Source organism: Gymnoscopelus microlampas (genome assembly GCF_963454915.1).
Source record: "Gymnoscopelus microlampas genome assembly, chromosome: 17".
In the NCBI taxonomy this organism is placed as follows: Eukaryota; Metazoa; Chordata; class Actinopteri; order Myctophiformes; family Myctophidae; genus Gymnoscopelus; species Gymnoscopelus microlampas.
In genome coordinates, this window is record NC_139954.1 from 6590159 (window position 1) to 6607133 (window position 16975).

A 16975-nucleotide genomic window follows, 5' to 3' on the forward strand; every position below is an offset into this window, starting at 1 on the left:
CGACGTTTGCGCTCCGTCTCAGCTCGCTTGGTGCCTTCTGGCTTCAACCACCCGGGAGAAGACTGTTCGCGTCAAAATCGACTCAATAATTCTACTTCCGGCAGTCTTCCGGGTGCTTCAAAACGCCACTGAGCACATTCATTGAAATGATAGCTGGGGGCGGGGCAATCCGCCCTCTAGTTATATTATACCTCTATGGTTTACCTCTATGGTTTGTAAAAACATGGTGAAAAACGTCTCATAAACGAGGTACAAATTATACTCAGCGGTGCGGTGAGTCACAACTCAACTCGTTTATTGTCATTTAAACCATGAATTGTTTGACCTGAATGTTGAACTGTACTGTTACTGCTGCTCCCTGTAGCATCGTTAGCTCCCGGATGCTAACGTTACAATGGCGTCTTCCGGGTAGACGGCTATAGTTTCTGTGTCTCACAGAATATGATTATTGACAGAATCGCGGAAAGTTTAGAATATTTGGCCCCGTTTTAATTGTTCACATCACAAGACCAGTGGTTGTTGCAATGACCTGCACTACTATACTTCACCATATGTAGCGCTATGACGAAATAAAGCCATTAAATGTAACGATGTGTGCGTTCCCTAATGCAACTCCTATATGGTGAAAGCTGTGTTGTTTCACCAGGTGAAGGTATGGCGTTCGGTATCAGGGCTAATTATGTTGTCAGGGAAGCTGTTTGTTTGTTCTCGTGTGAATGTTAGAATGTTGTTGTTGTCACTTCACATTGACACCTAAAAACAAATCAATGTGGCGAACGTCGTGTTTGTTTAATAGCAGTCATTTGGGGCTGATTAGGATGGTTGGGGCAGGTAGAGATAGATGTACATCGGGAGGGTAAGGAATGAGCAGTGAATGAATACTCTATGTAAAATAATAATACTCAATCTACTCCAGGGGTCTTCAACGTTTTCAGGCCAAGGACCCCCTAGCTGAGAGAGAGATGAAGCAGGGACCCCCTACTCTATATTGTGTTTCAGATTAAACTTTTTTTGTTTATTTGGTCTGCTCTTTTCCCCCTCTACACCTGAACCTCTTTGCCAAAAATAGCAGATCTACAAGCTCACGGCGTTGTGAGCTTGTAGATCTGCTATTTTTGGCCAATGTTCTCCTCAGAAAAGGGATGCTAGGGTTCAAGTGGTTATGGTAAAACAATATATATTATATATCACACGAAGATTTGGCGGACCCCCTGTAGTAGCTCTGAGGACCCCCTAGGGGTCCCGGACCCCCTGTTGAAGACTTTCCCCAAACCCCCTTAATACAAGTATCCGCTGCAATCGTCACAGAACAAGAATTGTGTTATAATGTGGAATGTATTTTGCAGGCTTAAGAGTTTGAAAGAAAAAACTCCCGCACACTGTCATCAAATGCAATGAAAACGTTTTAATGGGAATACCAACGTTTCGGCTTGTTAGATCAGGTTATATTTTATGTTGTTGTTATTCCCATAAAAAAAACGTTTTAATTGCATTTGAAGACAGTGTGCAGGACCTTTTTCTTTCAGTACTTTGGGGCACTCGTTTGGTCTTTTCCTATACGCACCTATCGCCTTTGTAGATCATGTGCAAAAGACTTGCTTTTTAATGCAGGCTTAGAGTTTGACAAGACATCTCAAAGTGTTTTCATCTTGTTGCGGCGAGCTCCATAGATGTGGTGGGTTCAATGAATCGATACGGCAATAATCATATCGTATTCCTTGCCAATATTCGTATCAATACAGAGGCTACCATATCAGGAAATGCTGTGTGACGCGGCTTTTAAAAAAACACAAAAAACATCAGCTATGGTGCGTTTGTGTGTGTCTGAGACTCAGACATGAGTTGCAGTAAAAAGAAATGTAAAGAGAATATTTAATTTGCATTTATTAATGATTAAATCTTTTGCCTTTATCCATCAAAACATTAGTTATTTTATTTTATTATATATTATTTATTTATTTCCTTGCTTTTTGTTTAAATGTTATCGACTAAGTTTTTCAAATTGATTTGGAAACTTTACATTTTCTGACAATATATTGGTCAAAACATCGGCAGTCGGTTGTCTAGGACAAAAGTGCAAAAGTAAATTCAGTAGGACACAGTAGGACGCGATACATGATATCATATCATGGCCTCTGTGTCGTGATACGTATCTTATCGTGAGGTTGTAGGCAATACCCAGCCCTAGATGTTGGACTTGGTTACACTATCTCATAATGCAGGGGTCTTCAACGTTTTCAGGCCAAGGACCCCCTAGCTGAGAGAGAGATGAAGCAGGGACCCCCTACTCTATATTGTATAAAATTGTGTTTCAGATTAAAGTTTTTTTTTTACTTAGTCTGCTCTTTTTTCCTTTCTACACCTATAGCCTCTTTGCCAAAAATAGCAGATCTACAAGCTCTCAACGCCTCGCAGCGCGAGGCGTTGAGAGCTTGTAGATCGGGTATGTATTTTCATAGCCGATGTCGGCTATGTATGTTCGGCTATGTATGTTCATAGCCGATGTTCCCCTCAGAAAAGGAATTCTAGGGTTCAAGTGGTTAATGTAAAAAAAAACTAAATCCTATCACACAAAGATTTGGCGGACCCCCTGTAGTAGCTCTGAGGACCCCCTTGGGGTCCCGGACCCCCTGTTGAAGACCCCTATCATAATGTGATGGTATTGCTGTCACACTGACAAGTATTCTGTTCATTAAAGGTGCGGTATAAGTATTAAGTTACGTACTGTATAAAGAGACTTTCACACGGGGGGTGGGATCAAAAATAGACGAGGAAAAAACAGTTGCAACTCAGGTCTCTTTTACTATTTACATTCTATCCTCTCGTTCTATCATATAGGTCTGGTATAGCAATGGCTGAAGTGAATCCAATCGATGCCAGTTTACCACCCCGCTGCCCTATGGATGTTGCCTTTGAACTTCGGGAGGACGACACCAGAGTACCGCTGTCCTCCTCCGTGGACAGTGACGACTTTGTGTTTGTGGAAACCACGCATCCCAACAAAGTCTTAGAGGGTCTGAACCGCCTTCGACTCGACAACGCTCTCTGCGACGTGGTTCTGTGCTGTCGGGGACAGGACTTCCCCGCTCACCGTAATGTTCTAGCCTCCTTTAGCTCTTACTTTGAGGTAAATGCATTTATGGACCTGCTGTTGTTTACCCATTAAGACCGGGAACGCATCTGTGTGTCATTTTTAGATTTCTTTGGCCTATTAAAAAATAGCAGATATAGAAGCTCATAGAGCGGCACCGAGCGCCGTGCTACGAGCTTGTAGTTATGCTATTTTGTGAAAAATATATATCGGAATATATATTTTTAAAGTGAACATTTGTAACTCAAATCTTTGCTTCTGGGGGATTCTACAAATGTCTTCTAAATCAAACAGTTTAAGAAACAAAATATGTTGCTATAAATCAATGGTTCTCAAACTTTTTCATGTGAAGGACCCCTAAAATGATATGTATTTGGCCGTGGACCCCCATCTCAAAAATATGTTGTTCCAGGGACCCCCAGAAGCAAAGATTTGAGTTAAAAATGTTCTTTAAAAATATATGTATGCAAAGATTTGCACACATTTTTTAAGTCCCTGCCTTGAAGAGTTTTTATTGGTATAACAATGAAAACCCATTTTCAAGGTCTTGAAGTAAAAAAAAAAGCAATATACTATTGCTTTTAGTAATATTATATTAATGATTAAATTATTGGGTTACCAATGATTTTGGGGCCCACTTGCAGTATCCTCACGGCCCCCATCACTGTTCTGCCAGTGGTTCTCAACCTTTTCAGACCGCCACCCCCCAAAATAATCACATTTGAACTGGGGACCCCCACCCTGACAAGCACTTGGAATTGTAGGTGTTGAGGCATTACGTTTAGCTCCACAGATAAATATTGTGAAAATAGCAGATCTACATGTTGCGAGACGTTCAGTCAACAGCCATCTGGGGACCGCCCAAAAAATCAGGGGATCCTGGGGGGTCCCAACCCACAGGTTGAGAACCACTGTTCTAAGCCAACCAATAACCTTTTAAACCTGCACAGGCGATGTTTACAATGGACTTGATGGAGTCCAAACAGGAGAGGGTGATCCTCAATGGAGTGGAACCTCAGATGATCGACATGCTGCTGACCTTTGCCTACACATCAACGGTGGTCATCTCCACAACAAATGTGCAGGTATTGTATTATGATCATCTTCAATTTAGATCTTTTTTGCTTAAAACATATCGTCACTGTCAGGTGGAAACCTTGTACAGTATGTCCAAAACTGTAATTTTTTTCAGGGGAAAAAAGTCTGTCTCTTGCATCCAATGTAGTTATTATTTAATCACAAGTTCCTAATAATACTTTTCATTGGTTCAATATCCTTCTATATATTAAAATTGGGTATTGGGTATTTTCCCCCAAATAATTGGCAAAACCATGATTTTAATGATGAAATAACACACAAACACTTTTGAGATTTTCAAGTGTGCCCTGGTACAGAAATGTTTGTGAACCACTTGTCACAACGTGTCACATTGCGGTGCGTTGTGAGTGTGTGAGCTTGTAGATCACCTATTTTTGCTACTTTTGTGTGACACTGTGGTATGACGAAGTAGGGCATTAATTCATGGAAACAAAAAAAACTTTGAATTATGGAGATATGAGGTTTCTGCCCGACAGTAACAATATGTTGTTTATTTCAGTGGTTCTCAAACTTTTTCATGTCAAGGACTCCCAAATTGACACGTATTAGCCCGCAGACCCCCATTTGAAAAGATATACTGTACCATGGACCCCCCCCCAGAAGAGATGATTTTTACAGCTCTAGCAGTGAATTCTCAACCATTTTAATTGAAGGACCCCCAGTTTGGCATGCATAAGGCTACGGACCCCTATTTTATGGAATTTCGATCTCTGGGACCCCAATTCATATTGTAAAATCAATGTTCATTTAACTCTGAGAGTGTACAAATGGAACCAAATGGACACGTAAGGGTCCATTTGGTTCCATTTGTACACTCTCAGAGTTACAGACCCACAAGGGTCCATTTGGTTCCTAACTATCCATCATTTAGCTGGGGACCCCCTGGAACTCCCTCAAGGACCCCTGGGGGTCCCCGGACCCCACTTTGAGAACCAATGGTTTATTTGATCTAGGCCCTGCTAGCAGCATCAAACTTGCTGAATGTCACAGCTGTTGAAGAGGCCTGCTGTCACTACATGGAGCGTCACATGGACGAGAACAACTGTGTAGCCATTCACTGCTTGGCTGAGGCTTACTCCTGTCAGATGTTGGAGAAAAGCAGCATGGACTACCTTCTGGAACACTTCGGCGTCATCTACCAGCAGGTCAGAGATTGGCTCTAATGCACAGCAGCCATATTGGAAAGAAATTAGGCCTCGTCCTTACTTCCTGCACAGGTGTTACCAATGATTCTAATGAACGCTCTGTTCCATTTAGTGCAGGGGTCTTCAACAGGGGGTCCGGGACCCCTAGGGGGTCCTCAGAGTTACTGCAGGGGGTCCGCCAAATCTTTGTGTAATTTTTCTTTACCGTAACCACTAGAACCCTAGCATCCCTTTTCTGAGGAGAACTTTAGCCAAAAAATAGCCGATCTACAAGCTCACAACGCCTCGCGCTGCAAGGTGTTGTGAGCTTGTAGATCGGCTATTTTTGGCAAAGAGGTGTTTGGTGTAGAGGGAAAAAAGAGCAGATTGTTTTAATCTGAAACACAATTTTATACAATATAGAGGGGGTCCCTGCTTCATCTCTCTCTCAGCTAGGGGGTTCTAGGCCTGAAAACGTTGAAGACCCCTGATTTAGTGTAGCACAGTGGTTCTCAAACTTTTAAATTTCAAGGACCCCCATAATTCTGTTAATTTATACACTCTCAGAGGAGTTACACACCCGTTAGAGGCCATTTGGGACCCCTTCAAGGAACCATGAGGGTCCCTGGACCACACTTTGAGACTCACTGGTGTAGCAGAGTGTTTCCAGTGAGCCAACATGCACAATATCAGTACCCTGACTCTGTTTGACCAGAATGGAACGGAGCCTTCGTTAGTATAATTGGTAAGACCTGTGATGGAAGTAAGGAAGCGGCCCAATTTCTTTCCAATATGACTGCTGTGCATAATATGAGCCTATTGAGGCATCCGTTCCATACATTTCCCAACTTGTTTGACAGTAACTAAGTACATTTACTTTAGTACTGTACTTAACCACTTAAACCACAGTATCCGTATTGTGGGGAAAGCTTTCTCAGAAAATGGCGGCAGGTTGTGAGCTTGTCGCTCGGCTATTTTCTGCGAAGGCTTTCCCCACAATGACAGAAATCAGAAAATACACTAGTATAGAGCCCTGAGAGACTCCGCTCAACCATATGGGGTTTAAGTGGTTAAGTTAGCATGTTTTAGTATTACTTTACTAGTATTTGCATTTCCTGAAGACAAGAATGACGGTCAGAAGTAGTTTCATTGCCAAAGGCTATGGTTGTGGCTACTCAAATTCAACGCTGTAAAGAAACGGGTTATAGTCATGACTCATGGTCTTTACATGGCGTTCATTTGAATGCATGAATTAAAAACATGACTATAGAAAATGGCCGACCATGAATAAATGATGCGCTCTGAAACATTAGAATGGTGCCACACTCAAGTTGAAAGAAAAACTGAAAAACAGCCAAAAGACACACACATCCAAACCTACTTGGTTGGGTGCTAGACCAACAACAGTAACAATAGATGAGAATAAAAAAAGAGTCCGCACACCAATTGCTGCTCCCAAATACGTTTACAAGTGGTAACGTTTCGAGCCGGCCTTTTAATTCTTATCTATTGCCACACACTCATGTTGCCATCTTTTAAATCAAACTTTAATATCTAGCCTATTGTATTCATGCTGCATGAATCCGTGTATCTTCCGTTCATTCCACATACAACGTTGATTTGCGTGTAATGATTTGAAATGGAAGGGAAAAAAGGCTATTATTTACAAAAATGTTAAACACAATAAGACACTAATTTTAGTTTTTTAAGTAGATATAGTCGAGAGACAAAAATGGCATTTAATGCTGTTCTGTCCCCTGCACGCCCTAAGAGGGCCACCCCAGTCAATAAAGTGTGGACGTGCCACTGAGTTACGGTAATCAGATCTGTATCAACTGGTCTCTCTTTTTTTCTACTTTTCTACTTTTTTTCTGCCCCTAGGAAGCGTTCCTCTCTCTCTCTGTGGACAAACTGATGGAGATCCTTGCCAGTGATGATCTCAATGTCCTTAAAGAGGAGATGGCGATGGAGGCTGCCATGCTGTGGCTGAACAAGTGTCCCACCCACATACGTAGTTTTGAGAAGGTCAGTCCCTTCTCAGCGTTTCACCTGATTTTCTAGAGCAGTTGTTCTCAAAGAGGGTGCCGTGTCCATGACGCAAGACCAGGGGTGCAGCAGAATACTTTGATAATATTTGGAATTTACCGATATCGCTTCAGTTTAACCACTTAGACCCTCTATACTAATGAAACAGACCTGAATTTCACTGTACTTTGTGCAATCTACTGTACACCAAATCTCTTCGCCAAAAATAGCAGATCTACAAGCTCACAATGTGTCGCAATGCGACGCGTTGTGACCTGAAATGTGTTTATATTTCTTGTGATGTGATCAATTCATCAAGACATATAAGGACACAAACAAGAAATCATCAATACTACTGCAGGAGCAATACAAGTGTATTTACAGAAAATCAGAGGAGATCAGAGAAGCTCCCTATGGTGTTTTCTCCGTTTGCGTTTATCACTCTTTTGAAGTAGTTTGACAGGTACATGGCTCTTCTTTTACCTTCAACTTCAGTTTATTTGTCACATTTCCAGTGTATGGAGTGTAAAAGAGTGGGCAATATTCTTTTTTAGACAAGCTACCCACTGCAGTGTGCATTTTTATGTCAAACAGACAGTGCCACCATTCAAGCTCTTGATAGCAATTAGAGTTTCAACTTCATCCAACAACTTACTTACTTAGATTTTCAATTTTAAGGTCATGATTCCAATAGTTTTTTCTCATTTTGATTGATTGATCAACGTTTTTCAATTTATATTGATTTACTCGACACCCCAAGTATTACATGGTAGCATATGTACATGTTTGTTTCCTCACCTTTTCCTGAAGCAGATGTAGAGATTTGAAGACAATGTTTAACCACTTAAACTGGGCCTGAGTTGGCTCTGTACTCGGACAGTTATTTTTTTCTGTCTACACCAAACCCCTTCTTCAAATTTAGCAGATCTACAAGCTTACAATGCGTCACAACGTGACACGTGAGCTTGGAGATCTGCTATGTTTGTCTAATGTCCCCCCCAGAATAAGGATGCTGGGGTTCAAGTGGTTAATGCTGTTCACCGAATATCCAGATGAGTCTATAATCAATGTTCTGTTTGTTCTTTTAGGTGCTCGAACAGATCCGTCTGCCTTTTATCAGCCCCTCCGACCTCCATGATGTGATCGAGTGTCTGGACGTGGTGAAAGAATCCCAGGGCTGTCAGAGGCTCCTCTCTGAGGCCAAGAGCCAGAATCTGCTGCCCTTCAGCCACAGAGCACAGCAACGCTGGTCCACAGGTACCCTGCCTCACACATGCATGCATGCTGTTACTGATAAATGGTAAATGGTGCATTTATATAGCGCTTTTATCCAAAGAGGAGTTTCCAGTGCCAAGACAAATTCCTCGATTAGGCAATAGCATTTATTTTTATTCTTTTTGGGATTTGTCAAGAGTTTAGTTTGCTCTTCGGGTGGGATTCATAATTAGTATTGCATCATTTTATTATTTTACAATTCAAGCTTTGATGTAGATTTTTGAGCTTTAGTTAAAGATATATTATGTCACCTTTTTAACTGAATAAAATGTTATTTTGTACAGTCTGTGTGGTCGAATATGTTAATACATTATAATTTATACAATTGGGGTGGTATGTTGTATTTGGTCTCCCTGCTCTTCTATTGAGACATTTAGATCCTGTGTCTATGTTGGACACAACTTTTGACACCATTTAAGGTTATTATGATTATGCATGCACTTCATGGTATCACAACACCTCCAAGGCCTTAAAAACAAGGCTCCAAACATCCCAAAACAAACTAGTAAGGCTACTTCTTGGCCTCAATTACAAAACCCATCTAACCCCTGCTCATTTTACTAGGATTGGATGGCTTAGGGTTGAGGACAGAGTACAGCAACTTGCTATGGGCCTGGTCTTCAAGATACACCACAACATTGGGATCCCCCTGTATTTGTCAAAATACTTCCAAAATGTTAATGTCCATGATCATAACACCAGAGGCAGCTCCACAAATCATGTTCAACCCAGATTTGGCTCAACAAAATGAATTAACTCGTTCTCATGCTATTCATCAAAAATGTGGAATGCCCTACCAAAAGGAGTAAAGGAGTGTAAAACCCTACTCACTTTCAAAACTGCCCTAAAATCACACCTTCAGGAGGCTGCAATTCGAAAATGGCCCCTGTCCAAGTCTTAACCTACCCCCCTACCCCCTCCCCCTTTTCTTTTTCTTCTTTTGTACATATTTTTCACTCTTCATGCCAGTAACCTGTAAGCTGATTGTATGACATTCTGTATAGTAGTGTGTATATCTGTCTGTCTCTTATATGTCATCATGATTTGTGTGCATGGGGATCTCATCTTAAACAAGCTCAGTGCTTAATGAGTCTTCCAGTTTAGTAGACCTTGTATTGTGAATTTGTACTTCCATGTACTGTCTTACTAAATAAAGTACATCAATCAATCTGGTTTGACACGAAAATTAAATTCCTCCCCTGAGCAAGCAGGCAGGCTCTATTGGCTCAGTAGCAAAAATGTCAGACCCCGATTCAAATCTGGGGTGGAACAAGAAAGTGACATAGTGCAGCTTTAACCATAACTTTCAAACATATAGCCCAGGCGTTTCGGGCCATATTTTGATGGAATCGTGCACTTTACGATAAAAGCATGAAATTTGGCACACAGTTAGAGCATGCCATAAGGAACATTTTTGGCTATAGGGCCATCGCAGATTTTTCCTGTGGTAACCATGGCAGCCATTTTCCAAAATGGCCGCCACCTGCTGTCATTTTACCAATAACTCACGTGCTAGACCACCTAGGATCTTGATTATGGTGACTAATCCTACATTTTCAAGGATGAGGAATACAGCGGTACTAACATGCTACTACCTAACTACATATATCTGGCATTCAGTTAATTAAATAATAGTAAACCCATCAAAATATGTAATGGTGTAGTACAGTACATGTTTTCAAACTGATACGTGAGAGTCAAGAATGTTTCTTTTATTAGTAGTAGTATTGCATAATTATTTTCAATGGACTATAAGACACAACAAAGACAGAGTACTCATGAGTCATAGCCTAATGGCATATAGACCAATTATTTGTTTACCAACATTGAGACTGGACGCACAGGTGATTGTTTCACGCTATCAATTCTCAACCTGTTGTTTTGGGGTGCGCTGGTTTCAGCACACCCCAACCCCCTCTTGTGTGTTGGCTAGTGAGGCGCGTCCTAGCGAGACCTGATAGAATGGGTTTCATTGCGCGCATACTGGTTCCGCGCAGACTGGTTCTTATCAGTGTGACGTCGTCTGTTAAGGGGTCTATTCAATAAAGCCAGATAATCTACACAATGTTAGTTGCACAGTCCACCACAGTAGCAAAGGGCAGTACACTGAAGTGCTGCCTTAACACATCTGCATTGTCCACTGCATCCCTTTTTGCAACCACAGCGGAGAAGTTCTCGACAGGCCAGGCTCGCTTCTGTGTGGTCCAGTGCACTTCCCATCCTCCTGTCAAAATTAGAATCAGCTTTATTGTCAGATCACAGGTTTACAAGTGTAAAGAAGTGGATTAAATGATGTGTATTCACCTGTCTCCTTCCTCTTCCACCCCCATTCACCTGGGGATGGGAGTTCAGGGGCTGCAACCATCACCTGTCCCCAGCAGTGGCCAGCTTGGTAGGCTGCCCTCTTTGTATGTTGAATCAGTGCAGCTCGTGTTGGGGGGAGTCCATCAATTGTTCTACCCTTCTGGGTGAATAGCTGCTTCCGTGCCTGATTCACTGAAGCCTGGCCGCTTGTGCGGTCATAGAGCAATACCACAAATCGCTCCAGAGGCTCCATCCAGTCATCTATTTTGTCTGGGGTAGCAGCTAAGGAACTTTTCCCAGTTCCAAAAGCAACCCACAGCTCAGTCAAGTGGAGGTGTTAGGCTGACGTTACTGCCAGGACCAGCACATCCGTGTCTACTGTGCGTATTGTCACCTTGCTATACCCTTCCTTCATAGCATCTTCTAGGTGTAATATGACGCGAGTATCAGCCTCCTCATGTACTGTAGTTAGTTAGGTAGTTACTAGCATGTTGTGGATAGTACCACTGTATTCCTCATCCTTGAAAATGTAGGATTAGTCACCAGAATCTAGATCCTAGGTGGTCTAGCACCTGAGTTATTGGTAAAATGACAGAAGGTGGCGGCCATTTTGAAAAATGGCTGCCATGGTTACCACAGGACAATTCTAAATAGTACCAGTGTATTCCTCATACTTGAAAATGTAGGATTAGTCACCAGAATCAAGATCCTAGGTGGTCTAGCACCTGAGCTATTGGTAAAATAACAGCAGATGGAGGCCATTTTGGAAAATGGTTACCACAGGACAAATCTGCGATGGCCCTATAGCCAAAAATGTTCCTTATGGCATGCCCTAACTGTGTGCCAAATTTCATGCTTTTATCGTAAAGTGCACGATTCCATCAAAATATGGCCCGAAACGCCTGGGCTAATAGACCAATTGTCTCCTGGATTCATTTAACGACTGGTGATTTGTGCCATGGTAATCTTTCACTGTGCTGTGACTACCCAGTGCGTGAAGTGATAGTGATGGTGGGAGGAGACGCTGACGATGAGGACCTGCCTCTCAGCCTCGCATGCTTTGATCCCCTGACACGTCAATGGAGGACTCTGGGATGTCTGCCCTCACATGTGTGTTTGTCTGGTCTGGTTGTATCAGGTGAGCAGTGTTGATTTTGACGTCACATTTTGATTCAGTTTTAGTCAGTCTTTTCAATAACATCCTTTTAGTTTTAGTCATCTGAAATGTTTTTGATTTTGTCTAGTTTTAGTTGACTAAATGTAAGATTATAGTCGACTAAATCTACAGTTGATTTAGTCAACTATAATGTATTTTGGCGGTGCCTTGATGGCGTCGTACTGGCTGATTTTACACTTGGTTGCATGCTGAAAATAGCCGATCTACAAGCTCACAACGCGTGGCAGCGCGACGCGTTGTGAGCTTGTAGATCTGCTATTTTCAGAGCTCAACACCCGAGCGCAACCAAACATAAAATAAAAATTCTCCACTAGTCCCTTCCTAACATTTTAGTCTAGTTTTTATTTGTTGATGGAATTGTCAATATATTTAGTCATAGTTTTAGTCATCATAGCTTAGTTTTTATTTAGTGTGTATGTAGTTTTCGTCAGAGAAAAAAGGTAGCCGACAAACATTTTTCGTCAGAGTTTTAGTCTACGAAATCAACACTGCAGGTGAGTCGACTGGAGTAGAAGACCGTGAGAGAGATGGTTTACAAGGAGACAAACGTGAAATTAATGTGTTGAGCTTCTTTTTTTTTTTGAGTGGTGGGTGTGTTTGACAGCTGAGGCTTGTTGCTATGTGGCATGGTATTACGTCAGCTTCTGCATTTGATCACATGGGATTAAATGGCTCGAGATGCTGCGTTTGGGTTGTTCCGGCAAGCCCGATAATCGTTATAAAATCGTGTGATGCGTGTGATGCCCCATCATTTTAAAATCTTGTAGTGTGTGCATGTTTAGAATATTCTCATGAGAGAAACTTATAAGAGTATCCCAGGGCTGCCAAGTTTCAGGAAAAGTTAGGACTGAGACTTAAAGGAGGGGATGCTTATAGCCGCATACCCTTTTTAACATTTAAAGGAATTTCTCAATTTAAATTAACATTAAGACCGTTGTGACGCCAGCTGCTCTCCTTGCACTGTCGGTTTCCTCGTGCTCTCCTGCTCTTTACCCTGAATAGGGAATATGGCAGAAATATTATCAATTGCTAGAAATATTATTATACTACCAAGTCTACATTAGGATTAGACCTGACTGTCGGATGTCATTATTCAGTCGTCTTCTGTCATTATCGAGGCAGCCTCTCCACCCAATTATTTTTGCAATTTAAAAAACTGTTTCCGGCTACTTTATATACTGTGTTAAAAATTGACCACAACAAGTAGAAATTAAAACAATTGTAACAAAGAAAAACATTTAGCCTATTCATAAAATGTCAATGAATACAAAAAAGACTTTAATAACATACAGCATCAGCATGATCAGTAACTCTTAACATAATGAAAAGCAACTTTGCTCAACACCATATTTCTTCTCCGTGATACTGTAACAAGATTAGAACCAGAACAATAATATAAAAAAATAAATTGTATGTCTTTGTTTTGTTCAGAGCTTCAAAGTTTCAAACTCTGAAATTATGGGCCTCTATAATTCAAGCAGTTTCAAGGTCTTTTGATTTTGATTAACTTCAATAACAATAGCTGCACCTTAGCATGTTAATGCATTGGAAAGATGACTTAAGACGATGGTGAGGCGTTATAGTGACTCACCTCATATGCATTCACATGTCATTTGATGTACTTACATAACAATAGCTGCAATAGCAGAAAGACGACCCAAGTCGATGATGAGGCACCTTAGCATGTTAATTAATTAGAAAGATGAGGCATGTTAATTAATTTGAAAGATGAGGCGTCATAGTGACTCAGCACTCACCTCTGACATTTATATTTAGTGGGCTACTTTATTTACATTATATGATTAAGATGGGTGCCATAGACCTACTTTAATATTATCCTACAATTTAGTTTCTGCAAATAAACGAGACTAAAAAGCGTGGCGATGCCTCATCCATTCATTGGAAAATCGACTAGTAGAGAAAGGGAAATCATTTTGTAAATGGTGATCTAAAAGAACTTAGAGTGGCAGACGGTCTGCAGTTTATGTAATACAAATATAAATGTAATATTTAAGTGTCTTCATCGCCTTGATATCATATAACCCTGCAGCGCGCTAGTGTGTATGTTGTCATAGTTACTAGTTTTGTAGATATAAATTATGATATTCTGAAACATACATTAACCACTTTAGCCCTATTTTATACAGAGGCTATTTGAAAATAAGTCGCAGGACGATGAGCCAATGGAAATCAGTGCTTTGGATTTTGACTAGTTTGCGTTGGCATTTGAAAGCACGCCTGCCCTTGAACTACGGCGTTAACGGCAAGCAGCAAGTTATGAAAATACTACATAGAAGTGAAATTTGCGTGTGAATGCCAAGTGTGGCGTGAGGCGTGAGAAGAGGTTAAATTGCTTGACTCTCACTCTGAAAGGGTGGGACTTGGCAGCCCTGATAGTATCCTGTAGTGTAGTGTGATGCTACCAGATTTCCAAATTGTTTTAAAAAAGAATGTAGTGCGTGTACAGATTTAAGCTGGGCTCAGAATACAGTTGTTTTGGACTGTTCTGAATGTTAAGTGGTGACATCACAGTAAAGATGTCCTGTTATCTTTAATTGCAATGGATTTTTAGCTCTGAAAATCTTCATTTCTTTAACAATCAAGGCATAACTCGTTGTTTTAATTCTGCTCTTCTCCCAACATAGGCTCTGCTTTGTATTTGGCTGGAGGATGTTTCGATGATGAATCAGTCAGTAGGGAGATGTGGCGCTATGACCGTTCTCATGACTCATGGTTGGAGATGGCTCCCATGAATGAGGCGCGCTGTGCATTCAGTAAGACTGTCAAACCATGACGTTCAATTTAACTTTGTTTTGGAATAACTGCTAAGCTGCTACGGATTGTTGCCTCAAATTGGGTAAATGTGCTTACTTTCCACCACTGAGGCTGCATATAACCATAGTCATCAATTTGAATCCTGTTTTTCTTTTTCTTCCCCGGCGCCACCATGGTCCATAGGCATGGTGATGCTGGACGGCTATGTGTTTGCAGTGGGTGGCATCGGGGATATCGATACGAGTGACACAGTGGAGCGCTACAACCCCAAAACCAACGCCTGGCAGCTCCTGGAGTCTGTCAGAATGCCAGATACCAAAACTGTCATTGCCAGTCCTGCTGTAGTCACACTAGATGGACTGATCTATGTTATTGGTATGGAGCATGTTTATGCACCTGCAGTATAGCTTTCAGCTTGCTGGGTTTCAAGAGGTTGTGGTGTTGTTGTTTTTTATTTTGTTTTTTGCATTAAATGTATGTAAAGCATGATGGTCAAAGGTAGGGTTAGTGATATTGTTTTGTTAACATAAGTATTAAAGCTCGACTATGTAAGATTTCTGGTCTGTGTGTACAAACACACTGTTTATTAAGAGCTGGAGAAATAGGGAGACCCCTGTTACTGAATAAAACACTATAGCAATGATAACCATTACAATATAGAGATTTACATTTTTTAACAAAACACTTTTAGTTTTAACCAAAACGTATCACTTGCATGTCCAAAGATGTGTTATTATTGTGTTTTATTCAATCTAGATGGTGAAGGTATGGCACAGGTGTACGCGTACGATCCTAAATCATCAGTGTGGACAAAAGTTGCTCCTATGCAGATGAAACGTACTGAACCAGCTGCCTGTACACTCAACGGGAGGATCTACGTTATAGGCATAATTCCTGTTCTTATTGGTTGTTAGTCCTATAATACACTCACTTCAACTTAGTTTGTGAACACCTAACGGCGCCCACCAACAGCCACTATCCTTTTTATTTCATTTTTATTAATAGGTGGTGAGATTGGTGAGGTTTCAACATATGCCACAAGTCATGTAGAGTGCTACAACCCCAAAACCAACCAGTGGACCATGTGTGCCCCCATGAAAAAGCGACGCCACTGTCCTGCCGTGGCTGTTGTCGAAGAAAAGATATATGTAGTAGGAGGGCTGTACTATGAGGACTTGAAGAGGTAAGAGGCTGCTGCTCCATGAAAGCCTGGGATAAAATGGCAGTGTGTATCCACACCAGACATTGTTAATGGTTACTGGTCTCTCTCCACGCAGGTATCACGACACCATTGAGCGGTACTGCGAAGAGACAGACACATGGGAACTTGTGGGGGAGATGCCCACCAGTCACAGCAGGCATCTCAGATGTGTGTCTCTGAGGATGAGGATGGACGGCCAACCAACCTGCCACAGCTGATACCGTACCTGTGCACTGTGGGGAAGATGACGGAAAGCAATTCCAGCGTGTCAAACCCCACAGATAAATACACGTAGATACCTCATTGGCCACTGCTGTTCATTGGAGCGTCGCCGTGCTGGGTCTTAGCCATGCTTCCTAATGCACTCATGCCCAATGTATGTCTATAGGGCATAGCAGTGGCGGCCATTTTATGGTTCCACTCCAAAATAGTCAATGCGTTTTTCCCATTGACATTTCCAAAAATATTTATATCAATTATTTTAAGCCTAGAATCAAGCCATCCAGGGTCCTGGTGAATCATGACCATAAAACGTTTGATTCTGTGAAAAAAAAAATTTGAAAACGGCTAAACAAAGGGTATTTATTAAACATAGTATCTCATTAAAAAAATCACAGAATTAAATGTTTTATGGTCATGATTCAACATGACCCTGGAAGTATTTGTTTGCATTTGCTTTTTCCCCCCCCATATATTTTCATGATAAAGTGCCATATATCGTATCGATATTGTGAGCCCAATATCGTGTATCGTATTGTGAATTTCTGCACACCCCTAGTGAACAGGTTTTTTTTCCTTATCTTTTTTTAGGAGTTGGCCATGAAAATAACTATATTAGTTAAACAAATGCTGTAATATTTTGCTGCATCAAAAACACTGTATGGGACACGTTCTGATAAAAAGTG

At 41.3% G+C, this 16975-nt stretch overlaps 1 protein-coding gene across 1 annotated transcript; it reads left to right on the forward strand.

Annotated features, from left to right (window-relative positions):
- Positions 1–228: 228 nt before the first annotated feature.
- Positions 229–15783, forward strand: LOC311065200 (kelch-like protein 21; the record flags this gene model as incomplete). Its single annotated transcript, XM_084085416.1, has 10 exons — positions 229–277; positions 2850–3127; positions 4042–4176; positions 5143–5334; positions 7195–7338; positions 8427–8595; positions 11909–12055; positions 14740–14868; positions 15053–15244; positions 15626–15783. Exons 2-10 carry the CDS (start codon positions 2852–2854, stop codon positions 15781–15783), a joined length of 1542 nt encoding a protein of 513 aa, XP_083941542.1. The 5' UTR covers positions 229–277; positions 2850–2851.
- Positions 15784–16975: the final 1192 nt, after the last annotated feature.